The sequence below is a fragment of the Pteropus medius genome, unplaced genomic scaffold (assembly GCF_902729225.1).
Source record: "Pteropus medius unplaced genomic scaffold, Ma_sr-lr_union100, whole genome shotgun sequence".
NCBI lineage: Eukaryota > Metazoa > Chordata > Mammalia > Chiroptera > Pteropodidae > Pteropus > Pteropus medius.
Window position 1 is genome coordinate 10,127,115 of NW_024340696.1, and position 23,870 is coordinate 10,150,984.

The following is a 23,870-nucleotide window of genomic DNA, read 5'->3' on the forward strand; positions in this document are numbered from 1 at the left end:
AGTGTCCGTCCTGGCCCCCGTCGGGCGACGGGTCCCGGCGTCGCCCCCGAGGCTGGGGCCGCTCCAGGCCCACCGCCGCCGGACGCGGGGCCGCGCGCGCGGGTGTTGCGCGCGGTGGCGCAGCCTCCGGGAAGCCGCGCTTGGGCCGGGCCGCTCCTAGCCGAGGTTGCGCAACGGCTCTTCCCGGCAACCGAAGTTTTGTTTAGTCCCACGGGGTGCCTCTTCCCTACCGCAGTCCTGGGCCGTCACTACGGAGATCTCTTGTCTTTCATTAAAGGGAACAAACACAAACACACGCACGCACGCAACTTGAGCGCCCCAGCCGATGGCTGCGTCCCTGGCTTTGTGGCCCAGTCACCAGCGTCGCCGAGCGGCGGGTTTGGAGGGTGTCAACTCTGGGGACGTGAGTGCGTGTGATTGTTGGGGAGGGGAAATATGATCCACGGCTCGGCGTCCCCTGCCGCGGCCGGAGGAAGGCGTGGCGGCCGCGCGGCGGGGCTGTTGCCGGCTTCTCTCATTACGGTGGCGGCCGCCCGCTTCCCTTCGCCACGCCGGGAGAACTCACGGAAGGACTTGGGATGAGAATGCCTGTTTTGCTGTCGGGAGGGTGAAGGCTGTTTTAAAATGGTATGTGGCTCTCAGCGAAGCCTATTCTTTTCCAGTCTGATTTCTGCTTGAGGAATCGCGCTAAAGGGTGTGTGTGTAAATTACCTTGGACCTGTTACAAAGTGGTCATAACATGTTCAGTCCTTGAACCGTGTTTTCACAACCTCTTGCTACCCTGATAGAATTTATTTTTCCACTTGTCATATTTTGTTGCTTCTAATTATAAAGAGCTCCTATTAGCAACAGTGAAGCTTTTCAGATTATCGTCGTTTACAGGACAATCTCATGGTTAATTCTGTTGTCAACTTTGATGTTTCTCTGGTAACGTTGCCGGAAAAGTAAGCTGGTAAACCAGTATGCGCTTGTGCTTATGTGTACCTTCTGGTTAGTAGTTTGGAGATAGGCTAAATTTTTTTTTTTTTTAATTTTTAGATACTTTCTTGTTATCTGTGGCTTTCGAAGTGGAAGTACTGTCCTTATATTTAAACCAATTTAGATTATTTCGAAGTTGTAATTGCTGGGCGCTTTAAAATTTTAAGGGGCTCCCTTTTTGATCAAATTTTTGATGAAAACTTTTGTGTGGTATCGGTAGGTTTTGTTTGTTCCCAGCTAAAACATTTTCATCCTGCATTCTCGTTTAATTTTTTCAGAAGCTGGGCAAGCCTCACCATATGTTTGATAAGTCTAGATTCTGCTTATGTTTGCAAGTGCAGTGCTAATTTTATACAATGAGCCATGATAAGGTTTTGATAAGTCATGATTAAACTTAGTATTTAAGTAAACAAAATGTGATTGGCCTTTTTAGAAAAATAATTTTTATAGTTTTATGTGTAATCTTATGCCTTCATGCCACTTAACAGTAATTGAAATGTAACCAACCAAATAAAGTTATTTACTTTTAAATAAACAAGGTATTTCTTGGTATATTTATGGATTCATAAAGTGGAGGGAACTCTTATTTATGAAATATAATGCTTAACCTGAGGTTTTTTTTTTAGTTTTTGAAATTTGTTTTTAATTTGTGTTAAGGTAGAGGTGTGTTGAAATATTTGAGATTTTGGATTTTTTTTTTTTTGTCGCTATGGGAAAATTGAATAACAATTTGTTCCTTAATCTTTTTTTACTACTCTAAGGAAAATATTTTCTAAAAAAAATTCTTAGATTAACACTGTTTTAAAAAGGTAAGACGAGCTTGAAATCTAGAACAGAACCAGCCATTAAATGTTTCAAATTTATATTTGGAGATTGCTGACTATAGTAGCTAAACATACATATTAGGCAAGCAGATCATAACATGGTGAGCCAGTCTTAGTTTATTGTCATAATACCTTTTCCATTGAACTAGTCATTATCTTGCTTGTAAACTAGTCATTGGCTTCTGGGCATGTAGTTTTAGAGTCACATAAAAGTGGATGGTTTTTATGAGATAATTCTTCTTGTAAACATGCTTGAAAAGAAGCTTCAGATCAAACTATTTTAATTTTTTGGATGCCCTGTCATGGGATACCATAAAATAAGGTGCAAATTACAGAGGTAGCTGGTATGGTAGGGCACATAAGTGTTTAATGCAAGGTATTGAAAGCCTTTTTTTCCCTCTTGCAACTTAAAATAGCAACAGCTGTCAAATCAACAACTGTCAAGGATTTTTTTTGTTGAGGTTTTGTTTTCAATATTTGATACATGAGCAATGAAGGCTTCTGTATATGGAAGGGAATAAAGGGGAAAAAAATTTCAGAATGCTGAAATACTGTTTCCCAGACCTGTTTCATATTCATGTTTGTTTGCACGTCATTTTCTGTTTGAATGTTAGAATGATTTATTCTGGTAACTTTCGAAGTTAACTTTATTTTGTTAGGTAAGAAGAGTTAACTTAATAATGCTATTCCCATTGCAGCAGTTCATCAAGGGTAATGATATGGTAGGTTAGAATTGCATTATTGGTGGTTAATTCAAAGGCATGAGAAATGTAGTTTCCATTGCAACTTAACATTTGAGTTTGGAGATGAAAGGATGTCATAGCAATATTTAGATTTAAGAGTGTTCTAAGGAACTTTGAAATTCTCTATATTTAAAATAATCCCGCTAGAGTTATTCTTAACTATTAGAGGACACAATAACTTGCTATGTGATTATATTGTTGCCGCCAAAAGAAATGTTCATGTAAGATTTCTGGGTTTGCAGCTGTTGTAGTTTTCTTAGTGTCTGAAGTTGAGACTTTGGCGTGGTATGTTTAAATTCAGTGTGGAAGTTATTTCTAGACAAGCTACTAGAACTTTGTTAAAATGGAGGAATCCATCATTGTGTTTTCTTGCTTTTTTAAAGTTGTCTCTTTTGCCCCACACAACTTGTTGAAAGCTTTGTCATAGGTAACCCTTTCTACATGATATAAATAAGTCTAAAGAAATTATTTTAAATGTCCTTACTTGTTCTGGATCCAGGTGCTTAAAAAGTATATTCTGTTTAGTACCGTTAAGCGCTTAACATAAGTTTAATAGGGGTACGTATGTGGAGTAGAAGATTTGAAACAATAATTTTTAGGATATCCGGAGCACTTATATGTGCCTGACTTAAGAAAATACGGGTCACTTCTCTTGGTTGGCTTGGTGGCATTAAGAGTGATTTGGGGGGAAATACCTTAATATTAGTGTGCAGCTTCTGTAGTTTTGTCATAGCTGTTGTTTTGGACCTCATCTTAGTCACTGTTAGGACCAAGCTAGAGTAGATATGGAGGATGTATGTTATACATTTTACCTAAATGTTTGTCACATTAGACCTTGACCTATTTAGCAGTTCAGCCTATTCTCAGTTGATACTTGGGCCATATGTCACTACACAAAGTCAACATATTGCCTTGATTCTGAGGCACACCACTGTTATGCTAGGGACCTAGAGCCTCTTGTGTGGAAATTAAAAGAATTGGATGAATATTGAAAATACTGTATTTTTAATTTCTAGGGTGGCGTTTGTAGTTTGAGACAGTTAAGTCATTAAAACTGATTTACTTTTTCTTTTATATTTAGTAGTTAATGTGAAATCAGTACTTTAGAAAGCTGTCTTTTTCCAACAGAAAGGTTTGAAATGAAACAAACCAAGGACAATATTTTTTTTCCCTTAAATGTATTTTGGTACTTTGACCCAAACAATGTCTCTAATATTTTTAAAAGTGAGAATTTTTTCTTCCTTCGATAGTGGGTCAAGTAAGGTAGAGGAAGCTGGGTCATAATGGGGGTGGGGAGAGATTGGTTTAATTAAACTTGGGAGGCTTAGAAAACTGTTTTGACTTAAATGTTGCAGGTTGTTAGAGACCAGAACCAAAGTTCACTTAGTTATAAAGTCAATTAAATATTGTGCTAGCTTGGGGAACAGATTAAGAATATGCTGTGATGCCTGCTAAATGATCAGGGTTTTTTTTTCTTATTTTTTCTTTTAATTTAATCTTTTTTTTTTTTAAATGATCAGTCTCGTGAAATATCTATTTATCGTCATTGACCAGTTTTTAAAAGTCCTCTCCTCCCTTGTTTCCCTTCCTCTTTGTGTTTTTTTTTCAATCTAAAGGACTTTTTTTCTTGATGTAGAATTTACGGAAGATAAACTTTCTATCCAATTAAAATAAATCTTATGTTATAGGCCTAACTTGAAATCAGAAGTGTGAAAAGCATAGCACATATTATTGCCATTAAAATGAGTTTGGTTTATAGGAATAATTTTTTTGTTTGTTTTTGGAGATCCTTAATAAAACTAAGGTGAACATAATAAGTCAATCTAGGTTTTTAAAATTGAATTAAATTGAATTAAAACCCGGACTTTTCGGATATTGATCACATAGTCCATTTTTACCTTCTGATATAAACATCTCCTTTTAAAGAGTAGATTTACTTATACACTTACAGTTGCATTTTCTGTGCTGCTTTGTCATTTTTTTAAACAAAAAGATTACACCTAAGAGAAGTAGAGACTTAGAGAAGAATAATAAAGGGAAATGTAGTACTTCATTCCTTTGAGCTGTACTTTTTTCTTTAGGTAAGGATCTAAATTGTGAAAGACCCGATCCTTTAAGTCTTGGGTTACATTGAAAAAGAATTGACAGAGTGGTCGGATAAATTCTTTATTTTGCTTAATTGTTAATGCTGAAGCGCCTTTTCTAATTGGGAAAAAAATTATTTAGATTTGATAGGTATTGAAATAATCAGACGAACAGAATATGAGTCACTCCCACCCTCTTTAAAATTTTGTAGCCATTTATTTTAAATTTTATTTGATTACCTATAGCTTACCAAGAAAATTGTCTTTAAGATTTGATAGAAAATATGAAACTTGGCTATATTTGACTAGCCAATTATTCCAGCTTAGAAGTTTTTAAGAAAGTATTTGATTTACTAAAAACCATTTATATTAAGTTCAAATTCTTCTACTTCCCCTTACTTAGTTGCAGATTATTCATAAAGTACTTTACAGTTGTAAAAAAATAAAGTAGTAACAATTGCAGAAAATAATTGACTTAGAAAATGTTTCCTAACCTATAAAGCAGTTATTTAAAGGCTAAAAACTTCATTTGCATGTATTTTGACTGTGTTATCTGTTTAATAATACAAGAGTCCTGTGGGTTTGGTAAACTATACGACTTTAGATATAATGCTACAGTCTTAAATAGTTAATAAGTTAGATAAAGTGATAACATATTGAAAATTGAACCTGACTTTCTAGAGATACATTTTGTAACATATAATTTAAACTAATACTTCCGAGGGGTTAAATATGTAATTTATTACAACTTCTATTGAGATCATGTAGGTAGGGTATGGTGACAAAGTCACAATGAAAATTACAGGTTATATGCTTATATAACCTATATCTATGATGCTATGCTACTTTACATTCTCAAAACAAAATCATGATTTTGGGGAACTTATAATCGGTTTCAGTGGAGACAATACAAACATCTGTAGCATATTAGTTGTAGTTTTGTATTTTTTAGTCAGATAAGAATAGTATCGGCTTAAAAATAATAGATTTTTAATCTATTTAGCATTTAAAAATTTTTTTGTAGCTGGATCACAGACTGACTAAGTAAATGAAAAAATGTTATAACAGGTAAAACAATGATAAAATATTTATATGAAAACTTTTATCTAATACATATTTGAGTGTCCACCAAGTGCAAAGTTCTGTGCTGTTAATGAAGAGAACCAGACATGGTCTCTGCTTTGAGCAAGTAGTAGGTGAAATTAACTAAGCACTGTAAATGTTCTTTTATATTTGTGTATGTATTTCTGAGTCGGAAAACACTCCTTGAGAAAAAGAATGATTTAAATATAGCACATTCACATTTCTTGAGACTGTTCATTTCATTTTGTCAAATATGACATATTTAAATGATATTAAAACTATCAGAAACAGTTCAGTTTCTTAAGTTGTGTGTTAACATTCCCTGCTCTTTTGAAGCCCCCCAAAATCATTTAAAAATATGAATTACAATTCTATGAATTTTATTTTGGTGATAAGCCTTTCTATCAAGTTTAATAGTCTAATGGCCTTATAAAGACATATGTCGTATGTTTATTTAAATCAAGGAGAAGGTGATATTTCTTATATGTAGTTAATTCAGTTCTCATGGTTTTTCTTTTGGATATGCACAATACTTACATTGAGAAAATCTAAATAGGTTTGCCTTTTTAAACTATATTATTACTTTTCTTCCAAATTTGGGATGCAGAGCTCTCCAAACCCAATTCCTTGAATTTTTTTTTTTTTAATTATATTTGATTGCAGCACCTGGTATTCCCAGTTGGTCTTCCATCCAAGTACTAACCAGGCCTGACCCTTTTTAGCTTTCAAGATCAGATGGGATTGGGCTTATTCAGGGTGGCATGGCCATAGACTCCAAAACTAATTCCTATGCCAACTTGTGGAAAGAAAATAGAAAGGGAAAAAATTGGGTATAGACAGAATTCAATTTTAAGGTACTTTTAAGAATATTGAAATTGCTAGCTGTAACTTATTTGAAACCACTATACAGAAGGGATGTTGTATAGCATCTTTATTGAATAGCATGACAGGTCCCTGACCAAGAAGCACTTGTGAATGTGCCATGTATACATTTGACTTCTCAAAACCTACTCTACCCCTCACCTGTTTTACTTCTAGCAGATGAGTCTGTTTCCTACGTAGAGGTCAGTGAGCATGAACTTCCTTCAGATTTCCAATTCTCTACCTTTTAATATAACTTCTACCAGTACATACTGTTTTCACTGCTCTCAAGGAAAGAAACATCTCCTTCTCTCCAGAATTATTCCCCTGTTCTCTGTTGTGGATTTCATCTTGGAGTGTATATTTTAGTATCTTGAGCCTGTCCAATAACTTTGAGTTCCCTTTTTCTCATGGCCCTTTTTTCCTCCAGCTTTTTAAAATGGTCAAGTATCTGAGATCTTAAGGGACCATCTTTTATTGTGCCTCCTCAAGTCTATGGATCTATCTTTCCTTTTATATTTCTTCCAAACTTTTTTATTTATTTTTTTAATTTTTTTAAGCAGTGTAGATTTTTATTCTGGATCAGTATTCAGCAGAAAGAGTTCACTTATATTGGTGAAGAGACTAAAGTGTAGTCTCGGTTTCCATATGTAGTCTTCCAAACTTAAGTGTGTATTGTAGCCTCTATTTGAATTTCTATTCAGTTCTTAGCCCTTGGCAATATTACTCTGTCCAAGCCACTCTAATGAAATTACTCCTGAGTTCTCCAGTAGTTTTCTTTTATTCAGAGCTTATGTATTTCTCTAGATGATTGCGTCCATAGTATACCCTACTCAATTCTGAGCTTTAGTCCATCTTTTGGACTGTCTATTGATCTCATTATTTTTCCCCCCACAGGTAGCTCAAACTGAATTGATTATCTTATTTCCAAATTTATTCCTTTTTCTGTATTTCCTCTTTGGTATCCTCACTCATTTTTTTTTTTTTTAATTTATTATTTATGCCTACGGCACCTGGGCTTCCTAGGTGGTCTCCAGTCCAAGTACTAACCAGGACTGACCCTGCTTAGCTTCTGAGATCAGTCAGGATCGGGCTCGTTCAGGGTGGCATGGGGCCGTAGACCATGGACCGTGGCTCCACTGGGGCGCGAACCCAGGACCTTCTGTGTGTAAAGCAGATGTGCTAATCACTACACTAGGGAACCAGGTCCTTATCACTCATTTCTATTGCTGTTTGTGTGTGAAACTTTAAATCTTAAAGTATGTTTTATGGAATGTACATTTTAAAAAACAGCTTAGTAAGTTTGACTCCTGCAAGGTTTCTGTGAATAGAATTTTAAGTGTTAACATTGTTATATAACTATTAGCAGATTCATTGTGTAATATGTAATCATTTTATATCTATTTTATATGTTCTATTTAGCTTCTTATGCAAATGCCTGAAAAATGGCATGAGGTCAGTTTTGGCCCACAAGAAGTTTTTAGCTATTATCTGACAATAAATTTCTCATCAGTAAACTGTAATTACTTTGTGGCCATTTTTAGTCAAATGATTTAGTGTACTTTTCTTTATTTGATAGGATCAATAGTTAGCTTTAATTTTGAACTTAAGATGTGTTAGCATTTACTTACTTATGCAGCTTCAAACTGAATTATACTTTCTTAACCACTTTTTAATTTTTTTATTTGTTGATGGCATTTAAAAAAATCTTCAGTCAGATAAAGATAAGTTTTCTTATTATAGTCTGATACAGATAATTTTGTAGTATCACATATGACAGGGTGGCTTTTTACACTAATGTAAATTTTTTTTTTAGTGTTTCAATGAGGCTTGTAGAAGAAAGAAATATATTTATGTAACCCTTGCAAAGTCCACATAAGTCTGCAGTTTTAGTTCACAACTTATTACCAGCAGCCCAACAATGTGTCACTTTAAAAGTTAATGATTAGAGGGAGTCAGAGTCAAACAGAAGCAGTTCTAATAGACTTCTGAGGGTTTGGTGACCTTTCTTTGAGAGTACTCTTGAGAAGTTGCTTGTTTTCTTTCCTCTTTAGGTCTTTATGAATTACATTGCTTTTTAGTTTTTTTCTGGCTTTCTTAAAGATAACTTCTAAATCTCTGCCCTGTCCCCTTCCTCAAATGTACTACGAGAATAAGAAAGAGATCTTTTTTCCTTAATATATTCTCTTCTGTTCCTTATTGTTTTTGACTTGCAACCATGTTTTCCTGAAGCAGGATTTCCTGAAGCTGTGGTGAAAGATCATCTTCAGTTCACAAGATATCTATGACAATTAAGATTTGAAGCTTAAAAAAGTAGAGTTTCTACATTAGAAAGGTTTATGAAGACACTTCACTAAATTCCTAAAATAGAGCATTTCTATAAAATGCCATATCTGGCAACTAAAATGTGAGTAGAGAAAGAACATAATTGTAGGGGAAAAAAACCCCTTTGAATTCAGCAGTATCAGGACCATATAGGATCTTAATAGAATTTGGAAAGAACAAGTAGTTGACTTTTTGGTCCAGTTTATGTTTTCAGGCCCTGAAATGTCTTTCGTAAAGATTTTTCAAAGCTAAAAGTACTGTAATCAATCTTATGCAACTGTAAATGTTTGGCTTCTCATCTCATATGAATGCAGAGCCGTTATTGGTATGAGTGTAGTGTTGGGGGGTAGCTATATTTTCACTTCACTGGTTTTTCAGACTTTGAATTCTTGTCATATACATTACTCTGGAGTGATAGTTCTCATTCAGTTATGAATGTTGAATGTTGTACTGTTGGAAATACAAAATGAGAATCTTGAAGTTGTTTAGGATAGCCTATAATTTTGAAAAGTTTTGTAGAACTTGACCTTTGATTCTATAAATGTTCATTTAGAACTAAATCGTTATCTCACAAAAATCTTATTTGTGTCAGAATATTATTCTTTTATATTGTTTTGTCAAAATGGACATTTGAGCAAGTTATTCTAGGATTGGACTTCCTCTGCTGATTTGTTTCACTTAGGTTAGTAGGTATTCTGGTAAGGATCATTTGACGTTTGCCTTCTTTGTCTTTAATATTTCACATTTATCTTTAATTGTTAGTTACATGATTTCATTAACCAATGTCACCATAAAAATAAATTAATTAGAAAAAGTTAGATGGATTTTTAAAATAAGAAATAAAAATTTCATGGTTTTTTGCAGGGACAGATTTTCAGTAAAGTAGAAAGTAAATCATTTGGCTATAAGGAAGAGAGTGCTTCAGATGAACTTTTTATTTTTAGTCAGCTTTTGTTGTCAGTATTTGTATTTCTGAGTTTTGATTTTATATAGCTTTAAAAAAAAATCTAGAGAATTATATGCTTTAGTAAGAATAGTCCTTAAGTACTGTCTTTAATTAACTCTTCTTTAGCCTTTTAAAAATAAAGATTTGCATTGGCAGGGTGATTTCTAGCAGCTTTGAAATGTCCAACAGGTCATTTTCTGTTCCAAAAGTTAGAATGTTTTGCTAAGTCAGATGAAGCTTGTTATTTAACATGCTGATTTGTGTTACAGTCAACACATTCCTTAGATGCTTTGTTCACAATACAGCTGGAAAATACCCAAGACTTTAGTGTTTTCAAATAAATGTTTTGTAGGCACCTCAGACCCAGGTTTATTTTATGAAGTTTTACAATATGTGGTGGTTCATTTATGTGAAAATGTTTCTTATGTGAAATGTTTTAGTATAAATAATTTCCTGGATAGAATACTGGTAAAACAACCTGTTAATGATACAAGTATTTAAAATATTGAGATTTAAATGGACAGAGAAGAGTTAAACTCATTTACTATTCACACTAAAGTTATTTTATAGTGTGTCCTATTTTTTAGTTCTAAGAAGACCTGTTATTTTTTCTTTTGTACAAATAAAAGTTTGACTAGAGTCTACTTTTTATTGTCTGAATATTGCTAGTTATGTAGTTCCATTTTCTAATTCCTTTTGTAGAGTCTTATAGACTAGTACTGGGGTTCTCTGTCTTTTCAAGAATGAAAAGGCCTTTTTTTGTCAGATTTATCGGACTACATAGTGAAATTCTACTTTTAGTCTCTACTGACTGAAGAAATTACATAATGACTAAAAGCTCTATAAAACTATTGTGAATTAAGTAATACTTTTAAATGAAAAGATTTTCTATCACTGCTTATGAGTACTTTGTTATCAATGCTGGCAGATGATCTCAGGGACTTATTGTATGCCTGATTATTCTAGATTTTAGGTAATCTGGGCCATGCCTAAGATATTTAACAGTCCATTCCCAAATGTGTGACCCTTGAAGAGCAACCTTGCACAAGAAAAACATTGTTTTTTATGCCTGTCACTCATGTTTCTGTTTAACTTGTCACTCACAAAAATTCAGACCCACAGAAAAGACAAAAACAGTACAAAGTATTCCTCTCTTTTACCTAGATTCTTCAGATGTTAACATTTTACTCTATTTGTGTTTGCCTTTTTTCTCTATCACTTTTTCTGAACTTTTTGAGAGTAAGGTGCAGATATATGTCCCTTTACCCCTAATTTTTTTCCTAAAAGTATTCGTCTTTTTAGTTTTCTGTAATCTGAAGTTTCTTAGTCTTTGTGTTGTTTCCTTATGTTGACATTTTGATGAATACTACCAAGTTTTTTTTTTGTTTTGTAGAATGGCCTTCAATTTGGATTTGTTTTCTTGTGCTTTAGAAATATCACAATAAAGTGTATTCATATCAGGAGGCACATTATATTGATATTTCTCATTACTAGTGATTTTTAATGTTGATCATTTGGTTAAGGTAGCATCTGCTGGTTTCCTCCTTTTGATTAATATGTATCTTGTGGGGAGGTACTTTGAAGTTGTGTTAATGTCAAGAACTATGAAAGATCTTGCAAGCTAACAAATTAGCCATGGATGCTGGCAGAATATAGGAGACTCTTGGGTCAGAAATAAAGGACTTTCTCATAGTGATAGCAGTAGTCAATGTGGTTCCCTAACTTAGTTCCCACAGGATGGTGTGAACAGGGCCAGGTGACTCCTGCACAAAAGGAGTTATATTACAAGAGAGGAACCCAGGCTTAGGAAACTCGAATCTTTTATAAGGGGCAGTAAGCCTGCCTGATGTTTGTCCAAGAGGGAATCATTATCTTTATAGTACTGCATATTAAACAACCTGCCCTTTGCTCAGGAGGAAGACACTATTTCTACCTTCCAAGGCTGTTCAATATACAGATATCCTTGAATAGGGACTCCAGAACAAAGGCAGTTAGTGTCCCTGCTTTCAAGACATGGAGAAACATGAGAGACACATGGTGAATTATCTCCCAACAATAATAACCTGTTACTCACCTTTCACTTACTAGATTTTGTATCTATTCATAATTTTCGTTTAAATCAGCAATTATGATTATTGCCAAATGGTGAATTTTAAATCCCATCATTCCTTTATATTAATGGATTTTTTTCTCTTTCCTAACTTATTCTCTAGGTCCCTCACTTCTGCTCTCTGGGATAACTTCCTAAGTAAACTTCCTGAATACAGGCTTTTCTTTAAGATTCCACATTCAAGGGAACTCAGGCTGAGTCACAAGGCACCTCAAACTCAGTATGTCTAAAATTAAGTTCAGTATTTCCTCTAAATTCTCATTCTATGTTTTAAAAATATTTTCCATTATCATTTAATGGTCAGTTTTTCAGGCCAGAAACATGGTTGTGTCAATTCCTTCCTTTACTCCTCACCAAGTTCTGTGGTTCTTAATTCTAGCTACCTATTGGTAATCCAGTACTTTTGACTTCATTCCCTTAGTATGCCTATGCTTATGGCTCTGATCAGGTATTATCTGGATTATTACAGTAATCTTTCAGCTGTTTCTGTTATTATTCTTTTCCAGTTTATCCTTTATGTATTTGCCTGAATAATCTTTTAAAAATACAAATATGATTATTGATTTTTCTATTTAAAACCCATAATGGGCACGCTATCACCTAGATAACTCCTTAACATGGAAGACAAGGTTCTTCATAATTTGTTCTTTGTTTTTAAGATTGTCTTCTCAAGGATCATGTTTTCCTTTAGTTGCCCCCTCCACTAGCAAGTTATGTTCCAGTATGGAGATTGGCAAGCTTTCTTAAAGAGCTACATGGTAAATATTTTTAGGCCTTGCAAGCCACATGTGGTCTGTGTTGCATACTTTTCTTTTTTTGGTAAACAGCCCATTAATAATATAAAAACCATTCTTAGCTCTTGGACCATACCAAAATAGTCTGGGTCAGATTTGGCCAACCATACATAATTTGTGGGCCCCTGTTCTAGCCAAATAAAACTAGTATGTCATATTTTTCATTAGTCTCTGCCCTATATATGCTATTGGTTTGTACTGCATGGACTGTCGTCTTCTACATCGTAGACTTCTTCCCATCCTTCTAAATTTAGCTCATAGATTAACTTACTACTGAATTCTTTTGTGTTCCTTCATGGCATATGTTAATCATCCCTTTTCTTTGCTACCTTCATGCCTCCTATATCCTATGTTACTGTTCTCATTAATAGTGTAGTTATATATATGTACACACACACACGTTAGCCTCTTGCTAGGAGACTCATTAATGAAAAAACATGTTTTATTGATAAATCTTCCTTCTCTTAAATGTCTTTACTTGATTTGAATTAAAAAAAAATTTTAAAAATCGAAAGAAAAGTGGAATGAAATAGGGTATAGTTGATTGAATATGATAATAATATATATCTTCAACGGTTTTCCTAAATTTTAAAAATACAATTAATTAAAGAGGTTGTTCCATTGTTTGGTAGATTTTTTTCCCCTATTCATTTAAAAAATAATATCAATTTAGGCTATGAAAGTAGAGAGAGTAATAGAATCAGTTCCTGTGCAACTGCCATCCTAGGTGCAAAATAAGTTCATATAACTGAAGTCTTTCCTTTTTCCTTTCTTCCCAGCATTTTTATCATTTCCACGCATGTTTTTATACTTTTACTACATACCGAATATATCTAAAGCACAGTATAGGGTTGTCTGCTGTTAACTTTATAATAAATGATACATGCTCTTCTGCAACTTGTTTTTCATTCTACATTGGTGTTTTGAGATTTATCCATGTTGATATATGTAATATCAATTTATTTATTTTGCTGCACATTATTAATTCTAACATGTACAGTTTTTCCCACATTTTAACATCTTGAAATTGTGATATATCTTAAAATCAGTAATGTCTTATCCTTATAATTGGTGTTTTCTTTTTTTTTTTGTGGTACCCATATATATGATGATTGTGGTATAAACTACACTTGTGTGTTGCATGAAAAAGCTGCACTTTATCCATTCCTTTTCTAAAAATTAGGTTATTTCAAAATTTTGTTAGAACATACAGTGTAGCAGTGAACATTATTTTACCTGTTTTATTTTTTTGTACTTAAGTATAAGCGTTTCTCTAGACAGGATATGTAACTTGGAGAAGAATTGCTATATTATTTCCATTTTCAGCTTCTTCACAAAGGTGATTGTGGTTTTTACACTAGTATGTAAGAGTCTTTGTTGCCTTATTCCTCTTCAACATTAGGTATTATAGTTTTTGTCAGTCTGATGGGTATAAAATGGCATTTTACTGTAGTTTTAATTACTATTTTTCTTATTTCTAGTGAGGTTGAGAATTTTTAAAAATGTCTTTTGATCTCTTATTTCCTTTTCTGTAAATTGGCTGTTTATATATCTTTTACCCATTTTTCTACTGAGTTTGCCAAGCAATATGATTTCTATAAATCTTTTGTCAGTTATATGTTTTGCCAATATCTTCTCCATATCTATGGCTTATCTTTATTTCTGGTATCACTTGATAAATGAACAAAAGTTTAAATTTTAATAAAGTCAAACTTTCCAATTGTTTTATAGTTTGTGCTATTTGTATCTTATCAAAAGAAAATCTTTATTTCAGAGATTTATGATTTATTAAAAATGTAACATTAATTTTAAGCTGAAAGAGATTAAAAATATAAATCTTCTTTGTAGGCCGACTAGGGTATGCTTTGTGTAGTGAGACATGTATAGACTGTTCTTTATTTTTTTTAAATCTTCTTTGGAATGGAAAGGTGGGAATATCTGTATTAGGTGAAGATTTTTTCCTCTTGTATTTATTCTGTCAAAGGAAATTCCAGCACTTTAGTTGGAGAATAATTAGAGCATGTGGGAATGAAACCCTTTAAATGTAATGAGGGACAAATAAAGCATTGTAAACTTATGATAAATTCACAGATGGTCATTATATGAAAGAAATTTGGAAAATCGCTAACTGGAGACAGGTTTTTTTTTTTTTTTTTCTTTTCCTAAGATCTCCTTCTTTTGGGATGGGGTAGGGTGAGGTGGGTAACCATACCATAGTGAAGCAGATACAAAATACAAAGATCTCTTCAGCTTATACAAAACATAAAGGAGTTATAAACTGCTTTGTCTTTGTAGTTTGTACATGTTAAAGAAAACATACAGGAGTGATTAAATCTTAGGTAAACTAACTTGATTATTTAAAAAAATAGTACACCAAAATTTGAATTTACAAATGAAAATAATTTATAATAGGCTTAATATAGTTATTAGTAATTCTTTCATTTCTTTCACAAAATATGATCTATTTTTTTGACATTGTCAGGAAAAAAACCTGATAGGTTCACTTGTGTTTTGTTGTTACAAATTAAAGTTTCGGTACTAATGAGGGAACCTAAACTTTGTTTTCTTTTTTCTCAAGTGATGATTGAATTTTCAAACTTCAAACTTTTAACTCTTTGAGAACTAGGCCAGCCATCTTTTGTCAGTGGTAAGTACGGTTAAAGATAGAATTAAAATAATATTAAATATTATTTGATAATATTCACAGTGGATATGCTGTAATACATTTAAAAAGTAATATAACTTTTATAGATTTCTAACTCATTTGTCATTTAAAGAATAAGTTGAAAATTAGGTCAATTAGTAGAAACTTATACTGTAGCCCAAATAATACAGCTTTTGGCTAAAGGTTTTCACTGGTGGTATGACCATAATTATTTCAGAGGCTGTTATTTGATTTTTGGAAAGTAACAAACAGCAAAATATTGACATAATTAAAATACGTATGAAATAATCTGAAGTAAAATGGTCAGAATGGCGTTACAATAACAAATACGCAGTTGTGTAATTCATGGCTTTAATCAGTCACTATATAATTAAAATAGTGATGTGATAATTGTTTTTAACATTCTTCTCTGTATTTAATACCTTTATCTTTCAGTTTTAAAGCTCTGAAGAAAAAATGTCTTTTTTTTCTTCAGAGCTTTAAAATGTTGACAGATTTTCAGTTGAAAAAGAAATGAAGTTCTGATATTGATGGTATCCACTTAACAAATATAAAAATGATTCTGAATGAAACTTTTTTGATTTCTTAATATTCTTTATGCCTGAAGATATTCATGTGCATGGAAATATTTTCAAAATGGAAAAAATATGCTTTCCTTTCTAAATATACCCAGGAAAGCAAAATCTTAAACTCTTTGGATAGACCAAACCGGAATAATCTATTTACATGAAACTAGATTATAGACAATATTGGTACTTTGAAGATTTCATTATATCTCTTTTAATCTCTTTGATCGCTAGTTAGGCCTTGTGAAACCAAGACGTAGTCATTTGTACGTTTGTAGAGTTGTAGTAAGAAAGACTGATGTTTTTCTTATAAAAAATAACTTTGAAAACATGTGAAGCCATAGGATAGCTTGAGGCTTTTTCATTTCACCCTGCTAGACTTTGTGAGGAATGCAAAAGTAGTTTAAGAACAGCATAATTTCTCTGGTTCACTAGCTAGGTGAACTAGTATGCTCTAATTCTCAAAAAGGTATCCTGCAGTGTTGAAAGTCATTGTAGTGATGGGGAAACTCTTCTTGGAATGATTAAGTTAATTATTCATTTTACACGTAAAAAAGCTTTGAAGACCACCTTTCCTAACATTTTTCTCTGAAAAAGTACTGCTCTTGAATACTACCTCCCTTGAAGTGCTTCACTTCTTCCAAGTTCATCATACCTGAGATTTATCAGGAAAAAGATCGACAGCCACCATAGTCAGATTTAGAATTCTGGATTCTTTTGCTGCTAAGCATATTTCAAAATACCTTTTGTGTTACATAAGAGAAGTCTTCCTTTTGAATCTATTTTACTAGAAAGACAGGAACTAGAATTTAGCAAAGAGTATCCCGCATTTGTCTGGTAATCAGAGATAATCAGAAAGTTAGTAGATCAGAGGAAGAGATGAACAATGTTTTGAGGACAGAAAGTGAAGTTCTGTGTTGATATGGGCAGATAAGATCTTGAGATTTAATTTAGACCAGAGAGGAAAAGACAGGGCTCTGGGAGATGACTGGATCTAGGTAAAGACCAGAATAGGATGGGGACCTGGTAGTAGATCAAGGAGCACACGTGGTGTGCAGTGTGGGGAGGGGCGGGTAGTGGTGGTGGTGGTGGTGGTTGGGATGATGGTGATGGTGGTGGTGGTTTCTGTTTTTCAGTCTGCTCACTGATTTTTACAGTGTTTTTTAATCCTTTTATCCTTGGTGCTGATCATAGCATGCTGAAGGAAATTATAGTCTCTAATGTATATTTGTGTAAATTGACTAAAAACATATCATTCCAGTAGTGAACTTAGTACTACTCTAACTGTGGAGAACATGAGATACCATTACTTTTTTTTCACATAGGATGATCCTCTAGCTCTGTTAGCTTTGAAGCTGTCAAATTAAAGATGCATTGGTACATTTTATGTGATAAAGCAATCTTATCTGTATTATTCATTTCCTGTTCCATTCTGTCTCCCTTTAAAAAGTAGTAATAAGTTCAGTTTTGAAAGTGAACTATACTTGTGTCTACTTATTTTAGTATATCCTGGAAGCAGAATGGATAGGTTCAGAAAAGAAATTTGAATGTAGGGTCTTTAAATAGAATCAGACAGAGGTTTACTTTGCCATAATGTAGCTAATTGCTTATTTCCAGTTAAGTGAAAATGTTCCCTAAGGCAGGGGTCACCAACCCCCGGGCCACAGACCAGTACTGGGTACCGGTCAGTGGCCTCTTAGGAACCAGGTTGCAAAGCAGGAGGTGAGCGGCTGGCCGGCAAGCAAAGCATCATCTGTATTTGCAGCTGCTCTCCAGCACTGGCATCACCGCCTCAGCTCCACCTCAGATCATCAGGCATTAGATTCTCATAGGAGCACCAGTCCCTGGTGCCAAAAAGGTTGGAGACCACTGCCCTAAGATACTTTTATTGAGGTGATGTTTTTTGTTTATTGTGTTGCTAGGTTTTTTTTTGTTTTGTTTTGTTTTTTAATTGTGGAGTATTGGCTACAGATTTAATGCTCTGGTCTTTTATCTCTGTTCATTATGAGGTATTGTTTAGTGCCCTGAGCTCCTTCTTAGAAGAAAAGAAAAATCTTTCTTTAAAGGCTTTTCTTTTATTTGTTATTTTTCATGTATTTCTTCTTGTAGATCTTTAGAAATCTTTAGTACTGATCACATTTTCATATTTGTGTCTTAATTTAAAACTTGATGTTTTTATTAATTTAATAATTTCTATACTTGTCATCGATGGCCTGAAAGAACTGGGGATTATTCAGTAATCATTTGGGAATGCCCAGCTAATACATGGATTTTTGTAAGAGCTTAGTCTTAAGTGTAATGTTTAATATTCATTAGTAATTCACTGAAAAAAATAAAGTTTTCTTATTATAGCACTGATGACATGAAGCTGTAGTTAATACAGCCAGTATTGATGAAGAAAGAATTAGTTTTAAAATGGAGATTTGAAAACCACAATGAGAGATAGCTTCATACCCATTAGGATGCCTATTAAAAAAAAAAGAGAGAGAAAGAAATGGTACAGCTGCTATGTAAAACAATATGGTGGTTCCTCAAATTAGACATAGAAGTACCATATAATCTGTAGTTCCACTTCTGGGTATATAAACAAAAGAATTGAAAGCAAGGTCTTAGAGATATTTGTACATCCATGTTCACAGCAGCATTATTTATAATAATCAAAAGCATTATTTATAATTATTTATAATAAGCAACCCAAGTGTCTTTAGGTGGCTGAATAGATAAACAAAATATGGGATATACATATAATGGAATATTACTTAGCCTTAAAAAGGAAGGAAATTCTGATACATGCTACAATGTGGATAAACCTTGAAGACATGCTAAGTGAAATAAGCCATTCACAAAAGGACAAATACTGTATGATTTCATGTATATGATGAGGTACATAGAGTAGTCAAATTCATAGAATCCGAGTGTAGCATGGTAGTTACCAGGGCTTAAGGGGAGGGAGCAAATGGACAGTTCTTTAATGGGTACAGAATTTTAGTTTTGGAAGAGGAAACATGTTATGGCAATGGATGATGGTATGGTAGTTGCACAGCAGTGTTAATGTACTAAATGGTACTAAATGTACTGTACACTCAAAAATGGTAAATTTTATGTATATTTTACTATAATTAAAAAAATGAAAACAGAATAGACAAGTAAAGGAAGAAAGTTGAATAAAGAGAATACAAGACATTATTAACTTATTAAATCTATTAGTGATGTCACAGTACATTTGAAAGAACCTGATTATAAACAGTCTATGTATAAGTTTGGCAGAAAATGGTCCAGAATTGATTCATATTGACTAATGTACATAAAGTAGTAAAGTATTTCTATCTCTGCTTCTTTCTCCCCTTTTCAGAAGACCTGATAATATATATATAATAAAAAAATATTTTATTATGGTTAGTGGTCAGACCCATGCTTGTGGGTGTCAGTATTGGTTACATTGCTGTTTCAGTAATTGAAAGAGGATGTGAAGAATTTGGATAGAGTTCACATGGGTCTTAAAGTTTTTTAGAGGAATAGAAAAATAAAGCCCATTAATCAAAGTTAAAGTACCTGGGATTATTACGCTTGCGGAATGGAAGCTTAATGGTTGCTTTAAAAGGAGTCTTCACCATCCTCTAATTGACATTTTGTATGTAGCCCCAGCTCACAAAGGGGTAATATTTCATAACTTCATTTCTTAGTTGATAAGAACAAATGACAAAATCATTAATAATATAGCAGCAGAGGTATAACATAGGCATAGTATACATTGCAATGAAAAATAATAGAAAATAGTATTGTACTGAATCATTGTTTCAGACTCCATGGACTTCAGAAGCTCCTGGAAATACTGTATTCTAAAATCTATAAATATCAAATATAAGATACTCTTATCAGGTCATGAGTTTACCTGATAGATGGTGGGAGAAGGGAAGGGCTTAATACTTGATGTGGCAGGGAATCACAGTGGTCAAGTTAATTAGTAATTTAGAGTTCTTTTTTTGTGGTTTGTTATAACAATTATCTCCAGCACCATTCCTTTACCCCCTTCTTAATGTGCTTATGTGTATTATGTGACATTCCTATCTGTGTTTTTTTCTAAAGTCACCTTTGAGATTGGTCCCACAGAGCGCAGTAGTTGAGAATTGGGTGGTGTGGGATAATTACTTTTTCTAAGTCTCCTTTAGTTTAGCCTTGGCCCTTGGTTTAATTGTTTGCCTCATAGCTGGTGTGCTGGGAAAGGAAAGGTAGGAACAACAGGATTCTGAAATTGCAGTAGTTTCTTTAATATCTCTAGGGAAGTTGACCTGGATCTCAGCTGCTGTCCACATAACACCTTGATTTAACATGGCATGGATTGGCCTAGAGTAGTATGCATTCTGTTCCCTAAGACTTCACCCTGATTTTTCAGACTTGAAGGCCTTGAATTGGTTAGAACTTGAATTTTCTCAGGGCTTATGTACAGACTAGAATCTAACAGCCTTGGGAGCTTGTACATGTACAGATGTCTGGACCTCACCACAGAATCTTTCTGGGTGGAGTTTTAAGTATATAATTTAACTTTTTATTAAGGAAAAATATAAACATATTAAAAAGTAGACAGGATGGTATAATTAACACCTTTTTATCCACCATCAGGTGCCTATAATGAACAGTTTATGGCCAATCTCATTTAATCCATGTCCCCTTCCACTTTCTCTTCTATTGATTTGAAGCATATCCCAGATATTATTTTATCTCTAAATACAAAGTGTATATATGTTTATAGGTTCCCCAGATGATTCAAGAACTTTCAAACAGGTAGTATATATACATAGTAAAAATTAAAGTGGTAAAAAGGATGTACAGTGGATAGCATATCTTTCTCATTGCCCCCATTATTCTTGTTACTCTCCTCTAAGGCAAAGAAACCTACAATTTCTTTATGTATGTATAGATATTCAATGTATATGCAAATATATACATATATAAATCTCTGTTTTTAAACACGTGGTAATATCTATTGTAAAGTACACATTTTTCTGATTCTTGCTTTTTTCAGATAACAATATTATCTTGGGACTCAGACCATAATAGGGTAAACAGTCTTTTTATTTTTTTTTTAAAGAGTATAGTTGGCATGTTTATCAAGATATATCTAACCAGTGCCTTTGGATGGATGTTTAGGTTATTTCCAATATATGTTGTTTTATATAGTGCTGCATGAATAGCCTTGCATTATATCTGAATTGCATGATTATATGTCAGAGGGCATATCCATTTGCAATTTTGTTAGATACTGCCTAATTGCTTGCTCACTATCTATGTGTGTGATGCAGGCTCACCAGTTCTATTTTAAAAATGGTTTTCAAGTCTCTCCTATTTATGCTGATGCTTTTGTTTAGATTCCCAAGTATATTTATAATAGCTGTTTTAGAAATTCATAGCTATAAGTTTCATCATTTGTCTTTCTGAGTCTATTTCGATGGGTGTGTGTCCTGGAAGTGACTTTATGCAACACTCAAAATAGTTGAAATACTAACTAACCAAAGTAGAGTTATTGAAAATGCTTATCTTCGCAAAGGGAAAAAATTTTGATAGAATTTAATTATTTTTACAAATTATGGATTTGACTCTTAAAAGTTTTTGTTATGAGATTTAAAATTATAAATTTTTTTGTAGTTAATATATCCTTTTTCTCTTTCTTGTGCAGGTATGGCCTCACAAGTCTTGGTCTACCCACCATATGTTTATCAAACTCAGTCAAGTGCCTTTTGTAGTGTGAAGAAACTCAAAGTAGAGCCAAGCAGTTGTATATTCCAGGAAAGAAACTATCCACGGACCTATGTGAATGGTAGAAACGTTGGAAATTCTCATCTTCTCACGAAGGGTAGTGCTTTTCAGACAAAGGTGGCATTTAACAGACCTCGAGGACACAACTTTTCGTTGCAGACAAGTGCTGTTGTTTTAAAAAACACTGCGGGTGCTACAAAGGTCATAGCAACTCAGGCTCAGCAAGTTCAAGTGGAGGCACCTCAGATTGGAGCGTGGCGACACAGATTACATTTCCTAGGAGGCCCCCAGCGATGCGGATTGAAGCGCAAGAGTGAAGAGTTGGATAATCATAGCAGCGCAATGCAGATTGTCGATGAATTGTCCATACTTCCTGCAATGTTGCAAACCAACATGGGAAATCCAGTGACAGTTGTGACAACTACCACAGGAACAAAACAGAATTGTACCACTGGAGAAGGTGACTATCAGTTAGTACAACATGAAGTCTTATGCTCCATGAAAAATACTTATGAAGTCCTTGATTTTCTTGGTCGAGGCACTTTTGGCCAAGTTGTCAAATGCTGGAAAAGAGGGACAAATGAAATTGTAGCAATCAAAATTTTGAAGAATCACCCTTCTTATGCACGTCAAGGTCAAATAGAAGTGAGCATATTAGCAAGACTCAGTACTGAAAATGCTGATGAATATAACTTTGTACGAGCTTATGAGTGCTTTCAGCACCGTAACCATACTTGTTTAGTCTTTGAGATGCTGGAACAAAACTTGTATGACTTTCTGAAACAAAATAAATTCAGTCCCCTGCCACTAAAAGTAATTCGACCTATTCTTCAACAAGTGGCCACTGCACTGAAGAAATTGAAAAGTCTTGGTTTAATTCATGCTGACCTCAAACCAGAGAATATTATGTTGGTGGATCCTGTTCGGCAGCCTTACAGGGTTAAAGTAATAGACTTTGGGTCGGCCAGTCATGTATCAAAGACTGTTTGTTCAACATATCTACAATCTCGGTACTACAGGTAGGTGACACTGTTTGGTTATTTAATAAATGTTGAATTTTTGGTAACTGAAATCTGTGTGTGCATGTGATGAAAAAAGACTACTTCGGATAAATAAAGAAATCAAGGCAAGATCAGTTTAGGTTTGAGGTTTTAAAAAGATTTTTTAAATTTAGGCATAATATCTGCCCAAGCAGAATAGTAATGTCTACTGTAAAGTTCCATGCCAAAGATATTTGGTTATTTTTATTCTTTGAAGATTTGAAGGAATGATTGGTGATTAATGGTGGTCAAGTAGAATTCCCAATATGTTGGGAAAAGGATTTATAGTACTTTTTGTATATATCTTTGGGCATTTCAGCACTTAAGAGAAATAGTTTATTAAAGTCATCAGGTATAACTGAACATTTAGAAAAGTTATAAGAATTCAAAAAGTTTTTTTGATTAATGAGTTTAAGATTCAGACACACTTCCATGGCTGCCACGAATGTTCAGGACACCTTTTTATGAAAAGTTTTATTATGTTCTTTCTACCTATATGCTTTAAGTAATGCTATTTCAGGTTTGCGCTATGAGGGGAATTTAAAGAAGAAAACAATTTCCATGTAAATATTGATAAAGTGCTACAATATCATGTTTAATATAATGCTAGCCTCAAGTACAGAAGAGTCTTAAGGGCTAGCTTACAATTACCAAGTTTCAGAATATCTTCTTGAGTATGCAAATGATTTGAATTTGTAGTTTTATAATTTTGAGAAATTGTTTTCATTTCAGCCTGAACAAATTTATTGTCTTGGTATAATCTAGAACCCCACGAGTCCCAACACAGTGGGCATGTATAGGATCTGCCAATATTGGCCACAGATAAGTTAGTAAGTAGATGATCTCATGCAGTTTATTCTTAGAAATTGTTAGAACATGAGGATTATAAATTTAGGCCTGACAAAGGGTAGTTACTTTTGGGTATTGCATCTGCGTTTGCACTATACCTCTCACCCTGATTAGCTTCTTGCAAATATATGCAGTAGTACCCAGGACTTGATAAAGGAAAAATTTATTAGCTATTACAAAAATCAACTCCAGGAGTGGGTCCAAGATGGCAGTGTAGGTGGACTTAGCTCACCCTCTTCACAAGGATA

General features: G+C 33.8%; 1 protein-coding gene and 1 pseudogene across 6 annotated transcripts in view; one reads left to right on the forward strand and one right to left on the reverse strand.

Annotated features, from left to right (window-relative positions):
* HIPK3 (homeodomain interacting protein kinase 3) overlaps positions 1-23,870 on the forward strand; it is a 79,473-nt gene that overhangs the window by 688 nt on the left and 54,915 nt on the right. For 4 of the 6 annotated variants that reach the window (XM_039866580.1, XM_039866582.1, XM_039866578.1 and 1 more), the window contains exon 2: positions 21,654-22,752. In XM_039866580.1, the coding sequence (XP_039722514.1) occupies positions 21,656-22,752 (1,097 nt within the window). In that variant the 5' untranslated portion in view covers positions 21,654-21,655. Of the gene's footprint in view, positions 1-234; positions 628-15,326; positions 15,396-21,653; positions 22,753-23,870 lie in introns of those variants that run through there. The other 2 variants (XM_039866589.1, XM_039866579.1) reach the window with 2 other exon arrangements.
* On the reverse strand, positions 6,367-6,485 carry LOC120610280 (uncharacterized; annotated as a pseudogene).